The sequence below is a fragment of the Acanthopagrus latus genome, chromosome 21, assembly GCF_904848185.1.
Source record: "Acanthopagrus latus isolate v.2019 chromosome 21, fAcaLat1.1, whole genome shotgun sequence".
NCBI classification, from domain to species: Eukaryota; Metazoa; Chordata; class Actinopteri; order Spariformes; family Sparidae; genus Acanthopagrus; species Acanthopagrus latus.
The window spans coordinates 3,327,635-3,347,100 of NC_051059.1; the positions used below are offsets into that span (position 1 = coordinate 3,327,635).

Below are 19,466 nucleotides of genomic sequence, written 5' to 3' on the forward strand. Positions count from 1 at the left end.
TCCGGTTTGTCCTTCTCTATAAATGTTGTGTCATCTTTCTTTAGCATGTTTGGCATGTGTTGTTCTTGTCCACTAACACAGTGTAATTACATGGTGTGATATCCTAAAAGGCAGCATGGGCCAATAATTTGCTCCAAAATGACAAAAGTTTATTGGCCCCTGATCGCCAGATATCAATACACCTGAAGTTACAGCCTCAAGCCCAGGATTTATCTCTAATGTAAGCAGATTTGCCCTACTGAGACAGGTTAGAGATAAACCTACAGTTAGGATGCAGTTTATATCAAAATTTAAAGTTTTCTTTGCTTTCTTTGTATTGTAGTCCATTTTACTCTATTTTAATAAGCAAATCCTTCACTCACTTATTTTTCCAAACTGACCGTGACTGTGCAGACAAATGAAAGAACCACACCGCCACAGTAAAACCACTGTGGAGTCAGGGGTGTAAAAACTTCATTCACACCCTAACAAAGTGAAAAATGCAAACTGGATGAAGAGAAACATGTCTTACCTTTTGTTCAAGGTCACAAGATTGTGGCGTTATGGATCAGAAAAAAAAGGGAAGGGGAGAGAAAGAAAAGATTTTCAGTCAGTCATAATCAACTTCAGTGCAATTATCAAAGTTCTCCAACATCAACCCAAACAATATGTCAGCGTTAGAACTTTTATCATAACAATCAATCATGAACATGCTTCAATACCCCAGTCAAGTTACAGGACATTTGAAAGATCATTATCATTATTACAGCTAAAAAGGTCTACGCGATCAAAAATACTGTCTTAGTGAATGAGATTATGTCAGAAGTATGACCTACAGTATCAGAATTTTTGAGGCTAGAGCTACAGAGTCAGATTCAATTAATTGATCAAGAGCTGTTAACACACATTTCACACATAATGTCAAGTACTGGGTCAGACTTCAGTAGTGAGAAGGTGCTGAGGAGAAGCATAGAGAGAATCACACTGGAAAATAAAGCTTCATTCAGCAGACTGGGATGCAGCCAGAGACAAAGTGCTCAGGAAACCCAGCGTTATCAGGAGGAGGAAGCATTAGACTGAGGTCAGATCAGGGTTTCCCCAGTGTATAAGAGGTCAGGCAGGCCAAAAGGGCAGCTGGCTTTGGCACTACATGGTTGTCACGCTCATGAGGGTGGTCAAATATATCTGTCAAAGTTATGTCAGATACACAACTTTTTTTTAGACTTGCTCAATGTCGAGGGTGTGCTGCTCTGTCATTCTGTTGTAGTGACTGGGGAAACCATGATATCTGAAGGTGATCCTATTTACCATTTAGGATAACATACCAGACAGACAGATTTTAACCTGGGCTTGAATTTTAATGGGAACAGGAATAGACATTTTAAACCTATAAATTGCAGTGGGTCTTTGAATTGCAAAAAGTGACAAATGGCTAAAAATAAATCTGTAAATCTCTGAGCTTGAGAGTTTATTCTGGACCTGACAAAAACACCCTCTGACAGCTTAAGGTATTCCTGTACAATCTATTGCATCAAATACAACAGTTTTGCAGATTTGCCAGGTCATAGTTAGTGATGGTGTTGTGCATTAAAGAAACATACATAAAGCAGAACCTATAGCAAAGCTGTTGTATTGAATTGCAAAATGTTGCACAAGTGTACATAATTAAGCAGCCACAGAGTGTAGTAGTTTAACAAGTAGTGGTTGTAGTGGGTTCAATTAATGTATATTTCATATAGCATTGATCATCTTGTTACAATGCAATGATCTGCTGGGAAACCCTTGTAACAAGATCATCAATGTTATTTGCTTCATCTGTTCGTCTTTTAAATTTTGTGGCAGATCAATGTAATTCATATGACTAGAGTGTTTTGGACACAAGTTAAATAAACTGACAGCTATATATTGACATTATAAATCTAAATGGCATGCAAGGACCCAGGTTATGTTTGTGTTACTACAGACAAAAAGGAGATAGTGGAAGATAACACAGGAAGCTGACGATCAGATGAAAGATTAGACATTTGAGCAAGCATAGATAGTAGCTATCAGCAGCAAGTAATACAACTGTTATGATCATGGTTACAGATACACACAGACAGGCAGAGGGAAATCAAATCAGGCAACATCACGGTACCTTTGCAGTTTGGTAATGCCTGACCAGCACTGTACATTTGTCTTTCATAATCATCCCAACAGTTGGGTAGAGTTTTATACCTGGACACAAATCTGTTTTTTTTTTTTTTTTTTTTTTTTTTTAAGATTAAACTATTTCTTGAGAATGTCTCAAATGGCAATGAAGAGCTGATTTGTGTGTTGATGTATTGTAGGTATAAATATCTTAAAAACTGATTAGGCATAAGCTCTTCTATATCTATCTCTCAGGCCCTGGTTAACATAAAAACAGAAAGAAAAGGATCAAGAAGACCTGGTGCTCAATCGACAGACAAGAGCCATGCATACAGGGCTACAAATAGTAGTTACTTCCTGCTATCTTAACCTACAATCAATGTGTTGAAATTAGCCCCATGTTATTCATAATCTTCCCTGTAGTTCACCAACCTTCCAGTGGGGAGCGCTGTGACGACGAGGACTCCTGGTGCTCTGAGTGTGCAGGGAGAGAGGGTAGGACTGCGGGGGTGATGGAGGGCAGGGGGGTGGCTGTAGCTTGGCTAACAGGCGGGGCTACACTTTTAGGGGGAGTGACTTGTGATGATGTAGGACTGCCTTCATTCTTACAGGGAGGAGCTGAGGAACTAAGGGGCATGGCTGAGGGAATAGTGGGCACATCAGCAGTGGTTCCTGGGGAGGCTAAAGAGGACATGAGTGTAGCTGAGGGGACAAAAGGCTTGGCATCAACATTGAGGGCTGATCCAACTGCAAATGTTGGAGGGTGAGTGACTGTGGCAGCTAAGGGTGATGGGTTGGTGGACAAAGCAGAACTAGGAGGAAGGTCTGGAGTGCTCTTGAAGGGGTTGTAAATAGAACTGGCTTGTGAGGCAGGGATGATGGTTTCTGTAGGGGTGGACTTTGTCAGGGCAGAAGTAGCAAGGGAGGGGGTGTTGGTGAGAGGGGTGGTGGTCTGTGAGTCAGGAGTGGAGCCTGGAGGGGTCTGGAGGACTGAATCCAGGAAAGAGAAGGTCTGGGAGACTGGGCTCAGATTGTCCCCTGTCATTAATGCTAGACTACCGCTAACATCCCCTGCGACACTAGTCTTGCAGGCAGGGCTGGGTGCTGAGCTAGAGTTAGGTTCAGGTCTGCATGTTGAAACTTTCTCTACGTTTGCGTTTGGGCCATCTTTAGCAGACAAAGGGAATTCATCTACACACATCGGTTCGTAGGAGCGTGGAGATGAATCTGTTACAAGACTAGCATGGGAATGGTTGGTGAAACTTGTGGGTATTTTTTCAGGGGCAGAGGGCAAAACAGGGTTAGGGCTGTAATATGGAGCTTTGGAGTCAGAGGGGCCAGATTTGGTCACTGTAATGCCGGTAAGTGCAACTGTAGAGATGGGCAGTTGGGGCGCTCCCCACTCCTCTGGAAGTCTTGCCCTACTCTTAGTCTTCTTGCTTTTCACTCTACCCCCTCCTCCACTCTCTCTGATCTCCCACTCCCAGTTCTCCTCCTCATCCTCGTCCTCCTCCGCCTCCTGTCCGCCCTTATCCAGCACCCCATGCTTGTCTGATTGGCCGATGTTACACTCCTCGCTATCCAAGAAGTTGTAGACCTCCTCGTGGCCCTTCCTCTTCTTCCTCTTCCGTCTCTGCTGCTGCTTTCCAGCCTCGCCCCCCAGCCCCACTCTCTCAGGGCTGAGAGATTCGGAGTTGGAGGAAGTGGGACTGCTGTCATCCATTGAGCCGCTGGGAGAGAGGATGGCAGCTGCCGAGGGGGGGGAGGGTTTTATAAGAGGAGGAACCAATCACATACTGTGTCAGAGAATCACCTGCCAAAAAGCCATCAGATTGTGGTTACCATAGGGGGTTTTCAACGCTTCATGTCTACATTGTTTACTGTTTTAAAATAGAAAATGATTATAATGACTGGTCTCATCAAAACTGTATGGTACATACCAGTTGAAGTGATGTTTTAAATGGGGAGCTGTAGTAGCTGTCACAGAATTAGTGTCTTCTTAGAGTCAGACAAACTAATGGATACCATTTTTTTATTTTTGCATGTGGTTTGATGGTTTGTTGAATAGATTAATGTAAGGACAATGGTTAGGATTAGGATAGCTGTGATTAAACCACTCCAGTGAACATGCCAGTATACTGTAAAGAGTCAAGGTGTACTTACGCAGAGGCTGTTTGCACACATAAATAGTAGCTGAATAGTTGAGACTACCCTATTTTCAAAGGGGAACTTTAGAAAGAATTAACACACCAATGTCTGCTCACAGGTTTTGTGTAGTTCTATTGCATGTTTATAGAAGAAAAGTTGCAAAACTTAGCTCAACAGATGTGAGCCTGCACACTTCTTATCCCTGCTTAAGGCCTTTGGCTCAAGGGCACATTAATGCAAAGACAAGCCCATTACGTGACTACCTAGAGCCCTCAAATAAAATATACTACAGAATGTCCCTTATGCTCAAGAATGAAAGATAATCTGTGTTAGTGTCATTGTGGAACTTGGAGGAAGAGAGGCATTTCCATGACTTTCATTGTAGTGTACACTGAAACCTGATGAGATGGGGTGGTGTCACCAGTCGAATCGGCTTCTATGATAGTAAACATTGGATGATGAATTTAAAGGTGCATCTCCAAAATTTGGAGAAAAATTACCCTTTCCATGATATTCTAATCATTTGAGATGCACCTGTAAATAAACACATAAGCAATGACTCTGCATACACTGCTGATTCCAGCCATAGTAACCATAGTCTGAATGCTTTTAAGCTCCTTTGACACAACCATTTGACCTTTTCTCAGAATAAGTTGTATGTGATGGTACCTGCTTTTATAAATACATTCAACTGTACTTACCTGTCACAGATTTTCTATGGTTCTATAAAGCCTTCATTTGATTGAGCGGGCATGATCAATTTATTAAGACAGATATTTACAGGTGCTGTTTAATAGCAAAAAGTGGTTTAGCACTGGGCATTGGGTGATAAGACTTTGCTCTGACTGATTTGCATGGCTGTGTCTCATCTCTGCCAGGATGAGTTACATTTACATGTGATGTAAAACAGTGGTTTTATTCTAATTTCCCAAATTGCTGGAGGTCTACTGTACATCTAAATGTTTTATCTTTAAAAGAAGCCTAATACTGTTTTGAGACCCTGGCTTGTGGTCATTACAAGGTCAGTCTATATCATTTCCAATGAATATGGTAAAGTTGAAATCTGGTCATATCATGTAAATGCTCAGCTGCACAGAGTCTCAAATGGACATAAAAAAAGCTCTTTTTAGTTAAAGAAAAAAACTTGTGTGATTCTCTCTTTCTTTTACACTTCATCATCATCAGCATCATCATCAGCATCAGCATCATCATCATCATCATCATCATCATCATCATCATCATCATCCAGGGGGGAAAACCAGGTCTTGTATAGGAAGCAGGCACTCACAACATAGAAAAAAAAACAAACACTGGTAACAAAGTAAATGAATCAGGTACATGATTAAAACTAAATGTATGCATGTCTGAACAATGGTGATAATAAATGGGTCATTGTCACACATGCAGAAAGACTTAAATGAGCATAGGGCACATCAAACATTACGGATGTGGAATGTGTTGCAATATCACAAAACAATAACAAACTGTGCACATGCAAGCTTAGACAAACAACAAAATGAATTCTGGTTGCAGTGAAATTATCCCCTCATTTGTCTGTTCCCACTATGTTGTTGTTTGGGACTGAAGACATCACAGTTGGGTGCTGCTTTTTTCCTGTGAAGCCATATTTCTCACTTATTTCCAATAAGCTCAGAGGAAACGAGGCACAGAACGATGAACAGATAAATACAAACAGACAGACAGAGGGAAAAATGTATAAATAAAACTGAGCAAAACACCCCTCTCATTCTGCTCATCATGTCCTGTTCCGGTTTAATTTATCATTCCTCCCATCTCCTCTTTTCCTCTCAATCTGTCTTACATCCCTGGACATAATGTGAAGCCAGTAAAAGCGGCATTCCTCTCTAAATCTGGCACTTTCCCTGTATTTCTAAATGAATCGCAGTTGCTTTTTCCCCCCTTCACCTCAGATGCATCCTCAGCTATAAATAGTGTGAAGAGGAGATGAGGCCAGGGCTTTATCATTTATATTTAATGTGATAAGGTATTTAATGGGAGTAAGTACATCTTAATCTCGAGTCTGGCTAATGGCCAAGAGAAATGTTAATGTTGGCGTGCTGGCTGCCTCAAACACATTGCTTATGCAAAAGTGTGGTGTGTGAGATTGGGAATCGGAAATTTTGTGGGGTTCAATCACACTAAAACTCACTGGTACCTGTACAGACAGATGAATGGGTGTGAAGAGGACTTCCAGAACAGGCAACACAGACAGAGCAGCAGGGTAGTTGGGTGATGTGCTGTCAGTGTCCTGCAGAAGTCATGTAGCTCTAGAAAAACTTGTTGTTGTTGTTTTTTTGTTTTTTTTTAACCACTTGGTGACCTCACTGAAGGCAGTTTATCAGGTTACATGCAGCTCCCTCTGGAGCCACAAAACAATGTACACTAGTACTCATTAAAATTGGATAATTGGTGGTGATACCCTTTATTGTCATTAGTACCTCCAGATCATGGATACTATATTACAGTTATAACATCTTCAACCAGTTCTGTGAAAAATAATTGTCTAGTCCTTTGCACCATATAAAATCAGGGGCTCTATCACATATGTAGACCTAATAACTATGCCGGGCCACAAAGAAGGTAGCCTTCAAACAAGGAATTTCACATGCTTTACAACGTGAGTTGTGCAGTTTAAGGCACAAGAACAAGATTTCATGCTGATTTATGTGAGATCTCAGTCATCTTGGTTTGTTTTCTACCTCTCGCGCGTAAGCAGAAACCTGTTTTTACATGAAAGAATTCACTACTAAAGACAGCTTATAGTGGTATCAGGCCACAGGCTGCATATTTTACAAGAAAATATAACAAATAAGTAAAATTTGCAATAACAAAATCAAAGATTTGGATTTGATTTTTGAGCTTACATTAAATGATTCATTGTTTTCATCTAAATTATGTAACAGGATTGGCCCTTTCACATACTGTCCACAGATATTTTGCATGTCGAAGCGGTTGGCCTGAGACAAAATAGCAGCACATGGTTACATCACTACAGTGATGGTGGTTATTTCTAGGGTCATATGGTCAATTACAACTACAATTTTCATTCTAAAGACTAAGTGAAATGTGTGACAGCCATCATAAGACCCATTAATTCTACTGTCACGTAGCAAATCATTTCTGGTAACAGACAATCTTTTCTCAATTCATCCTTGGTTTCTACATGAAGGCTGTTGAAATGTCCTTAAGTGCACTGTCATCTGTGTCACTAATGCATCACATCTCTTTTTAATAGTGACTAAACTAGACTAGTAATTGTTGCATAACAACCAGCCTGTGCTGCTAGCTGGCTTTAAGCTAGTGGGGCTATCTTTAGTAAATCAACAAAACAGAAAAGAGAGGAGAAGAAAATCTAACCCTGAATATGAGTGGTGGCTGTTTAAGACCAACTCAGATGCTGAGTCATATCTAAAGTTCAGTCGAGGGCTTTGGTGTACTGTTGTTAAAATCTTTAGCTGTTGACCTTTTCATTCACACGATGAAGCTTTTCTGTTTGGAGGACTAACGGTCTGACTGAACCTACAAACATGTTCACATGATGAAATATTTTTTGTGGCACTGTCTCTATGACGAACACAGCAAAAGGCATGAGCTGTGAGCAACCTACACACTGTTTTCTTCTCATCAGACTCCAGTGACTCCTTAAGACACAAAACTATGGGTTGTCCTGTGTTTGTTATTGAAAAGGGTCATTGCAATGTCCCATCTGTCTCTTGATCCAGTTCATCAGTAGACAAAGAGAGCAGCATGCTCAGAGCATTAAGCCATGAGGCAGCCAGCGAGCTGGAGCTGCTCCATCTATAGTGAAAACAACTAGAAAAGGCTGCCCTCTGCTGCTGAAAGCTGTCCTGTGGGATCAGGTTGTATACCTCAGTCACCACCTGCTCCAGCTGGCGTACTCAGAAGCCTGTACCAACTGTTTGGTAGGCTTGCACTGTGGACTATAAATAAGATTAGGATGTAATCTTAGATTTGAATATATTTAAGATACGACAAGGATTTAGATTTTTCAGCATTTTAGTGTTCTAACTGCCGAGTGAACTAAATCATCCAGATATCCTCTAAAGAGGGTTATGTAACCTAAAACCACACTACATATATCCTTACTCCCTCGTCTTTTCTCATTCTCCTGACTGACTCCACTCTCCCCTTCTGCCCCCAGCATACAGTGAAACATGCAACCAACCCTGTTTCTAATACCTGTAGAATGATCCAAAGAGTGGATTCCTGGGCCACCAGAAGAGAACATATCACCGGTTTTAAATGGACTGCTTCCACTGGTGTTACTGGTGGTTTTGTTATCCATGCCAAACAAGCCTGAACTCTTCTGAGTGTCCATAGCTGACACAATCCCAGTCTGGCCCAGAGTGGAGCTCATACTTGTCTGGAATGGCGGCATGCTGGACCCCATGGTCCCTCCCATCCCAGACTGAGAGAAGCCTGATGGAGACACAGGAGATAGAGATACATCACCAACATGTATATAACTTATTAAGTATATGCAATATATTGAACATGAATAATTACAATTGATACATTTGAGCAAAAACTGAACAGCAGATGAAAATGCTATAATAGTGCTTCACAGTCTTTTGATAATGTTACTTCATTTTTTAATGTTTTAAACTAAAATCCTGGCCAAATCCTACAAAACTGTACCTCAGCAATTTGTTGCATCTCCGGATATATATTTCTTTTTCTTTCTTTCTTTCTTTTAAGCTATTTGCTGGGAACAAGTCAAAACACACTTAAACAGTACCTTTTAATGTGTTCTTTGCATTTTAAAATCTCCCACCTGCCTAGCTTAGCCTGTAAGCAGTGGCTAGTTAACATAACACATGGCATTCCTCAGAGAAGTGGCAGCTAGTAGTAATGATAATACTTAGTGAGACTACACACAAAGTCTGCACTGAACTAGGCTCTGTTTTTCACCAAACGTATGAAACATAAGTGAAGTTAGCATACACTGCATGGAAATCCTGCTGTGTGCCTGCAAAACTACCCTCATTCTGGATGCTACATTAATAATGAAGAATGTAGAAAATGTAGAAAATAGCCAGACAATTTGGGTATTTTATGAAAACTATATCAGTTACTAAATATATACCAGATGTGTCACATTAGTGCAAAAACTCATAAAATGACTTGAGTGAAAACATTACAAGTGAATTACTGAGATGAGGCCAAGCAGACTCTCACATCAGAAAACTGCACACTGAAAAAAACATTTTTCATGTTTGTCTCTTCATGAGCACACATTCATTCTGATTTGGTTTCTGCCCTCTCTCTACCTTCATCATTTACCATATCCTGCATCGTAAATTGCAAAGAAAATTTTAAATGTTTAGATTTTCCATATATTTCCCATATCGTTATATATATTGATGTCAGAAAATCACTCTTTGTCACAGGCCTGTATATCACTGTTGATATATACATTTTTGCACAAAATACCAGCTTGTCACTAGATAATGAACTGTCTTATGAACTGCCAAGAAAACAAGACATCTACAGCTAAATAATTATCAAAATATTTCATAAAGCCAGAGCTGAATTCATATCGTGACCACATCATTTCAAATGAATCTTTGCGGCAAATTTAAATGACCAATTTCAGCCAAATTAAGTCTTAGTTTCTACACATTCAGTATCTCCAGATATAAATGAAGAGCAGGGATAATATAACCTCCCTCAGAGTATGTAGTTAGAGGTTAAAAGGACATGGTAGGTGAAAAAGTAAAGTGGACCTAGAAATGAGTCAGGCACGCTGCTGTCCTTCGTCTTGTTCAGGCTCCACTGATCTGCTCTTCCACCCATGATAGGACCTGAGAGAGAGAGAAAAAGACAGACAGACAGACAGACAGAGGGAAGGGTGACAGAGAGAGGAAAAAATTGAGAATCAGAGAGGATAGAGAGGACAGAGAGCCAGATAGGGAAAGAGTTCAAATGAGAGGAAGGAAAGAGAAAAAGATGTAAACGATGAGGAGAGATAAGGAGCAGAATGAAATGAACCCGAGAGAATGTGAGACTTTGGAAACATTCAACAGGACCTTAATGTTTACATATGTAAAGTTTAGAAATACCAAAAATAGACAGAAATCTAACAATTTTTTTTTTTTATAATACAACATGTTACAGTTGGGATACCACAGGTGTTCATAACAAAATGGATGATTCTGTTGAGTTTCAGGCTCATATGATACATGCTATTCATGCTATTATTGTGCATACTGAGCCATCATTAATGTTTTCTTGGTAACGCCTGTGTTTCCCTTCTGTAACTATAACAAGACAACAAGGCTAGTGAGCAGATTTGTGCATAGCAGCAAAGAGAAAACACAATGAAGTCTTATAGAAAAACAACTTTTGAGTCAATGTTGATGGTAACATGCATTTGAGGAATATGTTAAAGAACAGCGCTTGATTTAACATTCACATGATGAATGTGATGTCATTATGGTGTGGGTTCTCTAGTTTTTCGTACCCAAATGTAAATGCAGACCACTTTTATAGTTTCACAAAATTTACATACACACATTTCAAGCTTTTAATATTCATTAAAGCCATGAAGCTTTTGCCCGAAAGTGTCATGAAATCTAAGTATACTAACACTTTATCATTATCCATAAATGGTATATTCATAGTAAATTCAACTTTTGTTAAAATGCTTCATAAATAATTTATTAAGCAGTTGTAAAAGATTATAAACATCAGCTGTAACTTTATAGTAGCTAAAAATTGCTTAATAAATGGTTTATAACACGTTTCTTTGATTGTTACTAGTCAGCTGTATCCTTGTAATTGTCATTATTGATCAATAACGAAATAATGTATTAATCAACACCTTAACATAACACAATAGTTATTCGGACACATTAGTTAACTATTAACTGACAATTAGTTACTGATTATTACTACATTAACTATTATTAATTAATGTACCCTCATTGCATAATGTTACCAGTTTAATTAACTATATAAATACCATTCATTAACAATGTATATGTATATGTTATTATAAAGCACTACCATGACTATTAGGATTGATCTACAGTGGCCCAACAGCCCCCTCAAAATAGCAAAAAGAGAAAGAAAAGATGACTCCAACTTCTGTGCAAACTATACTAGAGGGGAAAACCATCTGATATGACTGGCTCTCCCTCCATCCTCACCAGACATGTAGTCGGAGCTGAAGGCAGGCTGTCCTGGTGGGTCTTGGCGTCCCCCTGAAGAGATCATTGATGACATCATCCCTGGACCTAAAGGAGATTAAGGGCATTATCACCATTATCGCCAATCAACAAACAGAAACATAACTTGCCAAGATTACTCACAATAACACATTTTCAGTTGTGATATATACTATATATTCAGATATTCATACTATTAGCTATTTAAGATTGTCACATGCATCCGGCACGTTTCCTTTTAAAACTCTCCAAGTAGTGGGACATACCTAAAGCTGTGTGTCACTCCGCTCTGTCAGCTGTTTAACCACCAAACAGGTCATGCTTCCCCAAACCAGCCTCTAGAGCCTGCGACTGTGTGTGTGTGTGTGTGTGTGTGTGTGTGTGTGTGTGTGTGTGTGTGTGTGTGTGTGTGTGTGTGTGTGTGTGTGTCATGCTGTGTACATCTTTTGACAGTGAAGGGGCATGTCAGCCACACGCTGAAGTGACTATCACCATGGTTATGCAAGATGATGACAGCATGTGCGGTACCCAAGGCAACGCTTGGTGTTGTCAGATGTGTCTGTAAGGATCGATGCACCACCAGCTGAGGCACACATACCAAGACAAGCATAACAACACTCACACATACACTAGTGATACATACTATGTATAAAATGCTATTGAACATCACATTAGTGGTAGGGCAAAGCAGTAGGAGGAGTGAAGATCAGTGCTACTGTACAAAAGAAATCAAAAGAACACACAAAGAGAAGGCTTACACTGCTGATTCCATTAAAATAAAAATACATAGATATGTTTTACAAATCCATATTTCTGTAAAAAACATCACAGAATTCAACAAACACCTGTCAACAAAGGTAACAAAGTTAAACAGTGTGACCTTCACAAATGTGCTGTTAATTGCAAGTGGTGTTATAGTGTGCACGTCCTGTGATGGAAAATCCAACCCGAGTATACTTTTCGTGTTGTTAATCTCCGTTTTCATTATCAATTATTATAGCTGTTTTTACTGTTGTTGCATCTGTATGTTCAAAACATTTGATCGTCTAGACATTTACAACACAAGCTTTATAGAGCTATCTAACTCTTTGCGTGCTTTTATTGTTGTCCTGCTCTGCCTCATTTGTGACACATACAATATCAATTAAAACAAGACACAAGGAGGAATATATATTTTTATCCTAACCCTTTCTTTGATATTGGGGGGTTTTGATGACAATTATCTTGTCCTGAGGTTTTTAAAACATTCTGTAGATTCCCAGTAGTGTTCCTTATGTGTTCCTCTTTACAGAAGAAGCAACAACATGTGTAGAAGTATCATCATCAGTAAAATATAGTAAGTTAAATCCCTCAGTATGCAAAAACAAAAATGGCTCCTATTTGTGTTACGTCATTATCGGTGCTGTTAGGTTAGTATCATTGATAAATGTTCAAAACATAAGTAACACTGCATTCAAAAGACATATATAGAATGGATATAATCACAGTACAAATACTTTTAGGTACAGTATTTGAATAAATGCCCCTTTTTCCAGCATTAAAGTGAAACTCTCACCAAAATGCAACTTAGTCTTTATTTGTGAATGTATATGAGTCAAACCTTTGTGTAAAAGCATAATTACAAGGAAAGAGGCACTTTTAAGATTTACTGTATTTTCGTTTTCGGGTCTAAATCATTTTAAATGGGAGTGCTATGGGCAAATTAGCGATAGGATCAAAACTCTATTTTTACAACACTAAGAAGGCTCGAAGCAACATGAAACTTTGCTGGTAGTATCACCAGGGTCTCTACATGCGAACACCAGCATTGAGAACATTGTTTGTGTACACAGAGTTTACTAAAAAGAAAGTTTTTGAACAACTCATGTTAGCAGTAGCTTGTTCCGCTCGCCGTCATCATGGCAGCCGAGAAGTATCAATCTCTGAATACGACATAACCTGGAGGACAGTTCAGGTGGAACTACTGTCTTCCAGCAACAACTATCCATGCGGGATCTGACGTGACTTTTCCAGCTTTTGATTTTAGTATTGTTTCTTATATGAGGCTCCTTTTTCAACTTCAAGGTCAATATTGTTTTTGGCTAATGACAAAACAATGAATTATTCTTGCATTTATATAGAACTAAGCTTTAGCGTTCCACCATAACTGTCCTCAATGTTACATTGCAATCGGAGATCGACACTTCTCACTGGCAGGACAGCAGCGAGCGGAGAAAACAGCTACTGATGTGAGCTGTTCAAAAACTCTATTTTTAGTAAACTCTGTGTACACAAACAATGTTCTCAGTGCTGGTGTTCATGTGTAGAGACCCTGGTGATACTACCAGCAAAGTTCATGTTGTGTTGAATCTTCTTACTGTTTTGAAAATAGAGATTTTGATGCTATCACTAAAGTGCCCTAGCACTCCCAATGAAAATGAGTTTGACCCAAAAATGAAAATCAAAAACCTCTTTCATCGTAATTATGCTTTTACACGAAGGTTTGACTCGTATACATTCAGAGAAAAAGCCTAGGTTGCATTTTGGCGATTCACTTTACCTTCCCTTTCCACTAGACACAAATATGTGTTGACAATTCTCAGATATTTCCTGTTTAAATGATTATAATTGAATATTATCTTGGCCTGTGTAATGTTGTATCAAAACAGCTGGATCGAGTTCAAATGGACTTGCATTTCTATAGCACTTCTCCAGTCTACTGACTGCTCAAAGCAGTTGCCATGCAAGGTGCCAATTGGTCATTAGATCATTAGAAGCAATTCAGGGTCCAGTATCTTGCTCAAGAACACTTTGACATGCAGCTGGGGGGAGCAAGGGATTTGAACCAGTGACCTTCCCATTACTAGATGACATTCTCTACCTCCTGAGCTACAGCAACCCAATGTGATCCCTGTTTCTTTCGCATGCATTAGCCTCCTGCGACATGGCACCTTTAATAAAGTGTGTATCTGTATCTGAAACACAGACCATGTGGCCAACAACACAGAGCAGCTACAGATAGAGACACTTCAGGTGACTCCTATAAACACGTCTCTGTTATAAAGAGATGCTGTTTGTTACACTCAAACTAAAAGCCTGTTTTCTATCAAACACATTCAGGGGATACAAGGACTCATATTTTTGGCAGAAGGCCAATATCAGTATAATGGTGGCGATCATGAATAATAGAGTCTACACTCACTGGATCAAGAGTGAATGGTCTGTGAGCACAAGCGTTTCTTCATGGACGTATCTATTTTTAGTCTGTAAAGGTAAGACATGCATGTACTGCTGAGGTTACATTCAGTTGACACACACACACACACACACACACACACACACACACACACACATAACTGCAGAGTCATTGTGGACAAATGGCACAGGATTCTTATCTCTGTCTAATTTTCCTGCTTGTGGATCTCTCTCTATGTCATGTCTGTCTGTCCTTGTTTAAAGGATAGTGACTTTGTGTACATTGTCTAGTGCCTCTTCTCTGTGCCTGTCCCCACTCTGCTAACAGAGAGCTACAGTAGCTGACGTTAGTTTAGAAACTAACATAAAGTAACAACAGGCTGCAGCACAACACAGAAGTTCCATAGTGCCCCTTAAATGTCTTAACAGACTGTTTAAGGTTACTGTTGCGACTCTGAGTTGTGGCCGTGTGTGTTGTTTGTTTTCCTTCAGGTGGCCCCCTCTTCCCTTCTTCCTCCTGTGAAGGTGCACACCTGATTCTATTCACAGTTGGGCCAGGTGGTTTTAAATGCTCTGTGTGGCTTGCAACAGGTGCCAGTGGGCCAGAGCGTGTGATGTTCCGTATGAGCTAGTGTACGATTGGTAAAGTGCTAACATAAGGTGTTAGTGATTCAACCGTTAATGGCAGAGTTGCGTAGTGCTCTTGAAAAAGCCTCTGGTGACATTGCTTATCTTTTCTTTTTTTGTGGGACGATGACATCTTCCATTGAGGGTGCTTGTTTTTCATTGAATCAACTTAGTTTTCATATAATATTTGTAAATAAAGCATTTTTTTGTGCTGAAACTCCTGCATCTTGTGCTAAAACACTGTAACAAAAAAGTTTGCTTAGACAGACTTTATACACACACTGCTGTGTCTGTCTGCTGTGTCCTCTTTAAAAAGTGACAGTCTGGTTCTTGGTGAGAGTGGAGAGTCTTTCACTGTTGCGTCAGGGCTAGCTGTTAGGCTAACTGTCTTGATCAGTGAAAGTCAGTCTGATACTGATACTGTGGCATCCTGTCCTATCCTTATGACTAGCTAACGAGCTGCAAAAAGGGGTTCTTGACAATACATGTAAGGGCAATCTGAATGTCACCACTGTTTCTGAAAGCTATGACTATCACTAATAGTATGGAACATTTTTACTTGCTTGGAGTATCTACTTTGCTTCTCTAAAAGGCTGTGTGGCTGCTTGCTTCCTTCTCTTATTTCTTACTTAGAAATATGTTGACAATGATGGTATATATAAATATATATATATATATATATATATATATATATATATATATATATTTATATATATATATATATATATATATATATATATATATATATATACATATATATATATATATGTGTGTGTGTGTGTGTGTGTGTGTGTGTATATATGTATATATTGCATTTTTTCCCTCTCAGACATACGGCATGTGCGTACGAGTCTGAATCCAGACAGTACATTGAGGACAGCAGCCAGTATCAAGCCTCAAGGTCAAACACCTTTTTTTCAAAGGTGCTTTTTATGGAGTTTCTGCATCACTTGACTGGAAGCTCTTAGAAACACAGCTAAGAGACACAAGTGGGGAACCACCACAAAAATAGCCTTCATTGCATAGTTTGAACAAATACACTTTGACAGGCTCATCCCTGTGCTGAACATGGACTGGTTGTACCATCCTGCTGACAAGTATTAACTTGATTTTACATAGTTAAACATCACATCACACTGTTGCACTAGGTGACAGGTTAATTCATTACCATGAACACACACACACACACACACACACACACACACACACACACACACACACACACACACACACACACACACACACACACACACACACACACTTAATTTTCCTCACATTCATTGTCCTGGCCTTTCTATTCATTAGAGCACGAAATGTGGATTAATCTCTAAATGAAAATAGTCCCTAGCAAATACACTTCCTCCTGTTAGAGGAAATTACTGCGCTTTTTCAAAGCCATGTATTTGTGAGCAAAGTATTGAAAGACAGACTAACATTGTAGGTTTTGGTTTTATGGCACTCACTGATAATAACAGAGTATAGAATATTCTTGCCCAACCTTATATAATGACAACTACTAGGAATGGGTATAGAAGAAAGAATTTCAATACAGGAACTTGAGAAGTAAATGTAAGCAAGTTAACAAGGGAACCTGTGAAGGCTCATTTATGCCTGCTTTATGTATGAAAATACACCCATATCAAATGATATGACCATGACTGCCCAAACACGCTCTTTACATTGCTATGGATGTTAAGCAATACATCCAGTAGAGAGCATCTCGGGGTTCATAGTGAAGTACAACAAACATGGTGACAGTGGAGGAGGCTGTGATAACGTACCTGCTATCAGAGGCTAAAGGGGAGGCGGTCTTAAACTAAGTCCTGATATGTGGCCTATGCTTCCTCAATTTGTCATATCTGTCTCTAAAACATGCTCCGAATGAAATGGAAACACTAACTGTTGCAGTATAGCTTTAAGGGTGCTTGCATGGCCTACAGCTCATATGTGTCTTCACAGAGGTCAGAATGCAGGACTGTCTGCTGTGCAGGGCCTCTAAAGGGATCGAAGGGCTGATGTGCACTTGGCGATGATGGCCCATACACTATATGGGCACCCTGACTGAACCCAGCTGCACTTAAGCTCACAGCAAGAGTACAGATGCCAGTTGAAGGAAGTCAGCCTCTGGGCAAACCTGCTGACTCTATATTTAGAGAAACATCTTATGGGTCAGTTACAGTTGGGCAACAAGGTCAAGATGAAATACTTTAATTTCAATGTTGTGCCATGGTCTGAATTTGAGGTTCACTCCTTATGTTTTGCAATAAATCCTATCATTTTTTAAAATCATTGTATTCATGACTACCATGTCATGACTTTGTTTCCTGGATGTTTAGACATTTTCACTTAACATACATTGAAAAGACACAATGATCCTATCTTTCTCCTTGACCTGTCCCTGTCCCCTCCTCCCACTTTCATCCAGCTAATATTTGTGTGTGTCTATTGCAAAGGCTAAGGTCTCGGTCTTCTCTCAAAGTCAAGGACAGGGGAGGTTAGTGTCAAACTACAGCATTCTATCCTTAGTCACAGCTGTCACTATCTCTGGAGAGAGACAAGCACTTAGAGAGAAGGAAACAGGGGAAGGGTGAGAAGTGAGGGACAGATAAGGAGAAAGTGGATAGGGAGGATGAAGATGGGGAGAGAAGATGGACAGACAAAATACAAGCGATATTTTTTTCAATTAAAGGACCTTCTTTATGCAACATTTTCTAAACATAATTAATTGTCATATTTATCATTTGATTCTGTTAGAACTGGTGTATATAAATACAATTAGAGTGGAGATGAGTGTTACTGAAGATGCACATCTTCAAAAAACAGTTCACAAACACAGTTTCATTTTTATTACAGGTTCATTATTTTAAATGCAGAACAGTTGATCACTGTAGATTCAACGAATGTCACTTAAACAGGAAGACATTTTGAGAATTTTGGACGTGCATTTTTTAGGAAATTATTTTCAGCGGCGGATTAATCCATACTTTCCGCCCTATGTATTAGTCAAAATGAACTCCACTGTGTTAGGGCACGCTGATGAACGGGACAGATCACTCAGGGAAACAGTGTTGCTCACTGAGATGTATTTAATAGATTTAGACAGGAAAGGGGAAATAATATACTACATATGAGGCTTTGATACACAGAATCAAATCTTAACCCTCAGATGACACTGAAAGAAAAACAAAGAATATTGGCAGTATTGTTCGGTCATGCCAACATTTAGAGTGGCTACATTTTGCGACAAATCAATTGTTGTACGTTAGTAAGCTATTGTGACCATAATGTTGACAGATGAACCCCACCATTCTCACCTAGCTAAAATAACTGTAGCTTGTACCAATTTTATATATATATATATATATATATATATATATATATATATATATATATATATATATATATATATATATATATATATATAAAAATGTTATGCATTTGAAGTAAAAATAAAAATCTCAAAGTTTAGGATAGCCAGTGATGGAATGTATGTTGGTATAACTTACTCAGGTACTGTACTTCAGTGCAATTTAGAGGTACTTAACTGAAGTATTTCCATGTTCTGCTACTTTATACCTCAATTCCTCTGCATTTATTTGATGAACTTAATTACTTTGCAGATGGCCAGGCCGATAATTAGTCTATCCTGAGTTCAACTAGCCCTGCGAGTCAGTCCATCACCAAACTTTGGGCATTGGCCATTTCGCAGGTACACAGATATACTGTGTCATATGGTGTCAGTTTTTAATATAACCAGGCCTTTATCCTTTAAGGTGCTCAGTCAAACCCAGAAATTAATCCCGGTGCCTGTCTCCACCAGTGTAACAATACAAAGTTTTTCGGCCTAAGTCATACTGTGACAGTGAAATCAGTCATAATACACACGGGCGTAAGGGATAATGTGGATGCAAAGATGGAAGATGCATTTTATTTTTGTTTCGATGATGGATGGTGGGATTCGAATGAAGGTGAAAACCATTTACTTAAACTAAAGTGAATAACACAGAGCAGACTAACGATTACCTCCAGCAAGAGAAAGAGGGAGAGGAACAGATGCCTCAGATCATAAGTAAATGAATGGAAACTAAAAAACATGGAACTCAGTTACAAAGTGAGACGAAGAAACCAGAAGATGTCCAGGTAAATCACTCCGTCCCCTGGGTGCTTTGGATGGTGTTGTGCTCCTGACAACCATTA

The 19,466-nt window shown here is 39.3% G+C and overlaps 1 protein-coding gene across 3 annotated transcripts in view; it reads right to left on the reverse strand.

Annotated features, from left to right (window-relative positions):
• The window catches only part of map4l (microtubule associated protein 4 like), a 104,243-nt gene that overhangs the window by 53,410 nt on the left and 31,367 nt on the right, over nucleotides 1-19,466 (reverse strand). For all 3 annotated transcript variants that reach the window (XM_037084849.1, XM_037084848.1, XM_037084847.1), the window contains exons 3-6: nucleotides 11,451-11,537; nucleotides 10,026-10,103; nucleotides 8,479-8,718; nucleotides 2,542-3,858 (exon numbers count right to left, since the gene is read on the reverse strand). In XM_037084849.1, the coding sequence (XP_036940744.1) occupies nucleotides 2,542-3,858; nucleotides 8,479-8,718; nucleotides 10,026-10,103; nucleotides 11,451-11,537 (1,722 nt within the window). The remainder of the gene's footprint in view (nucleotides 1-2,541; nucleotides 3,859-8,478; nucleotides 8,719-10,025; nucleotides 10,104-11,450; nucleotides 11,538-19,466) is intronic.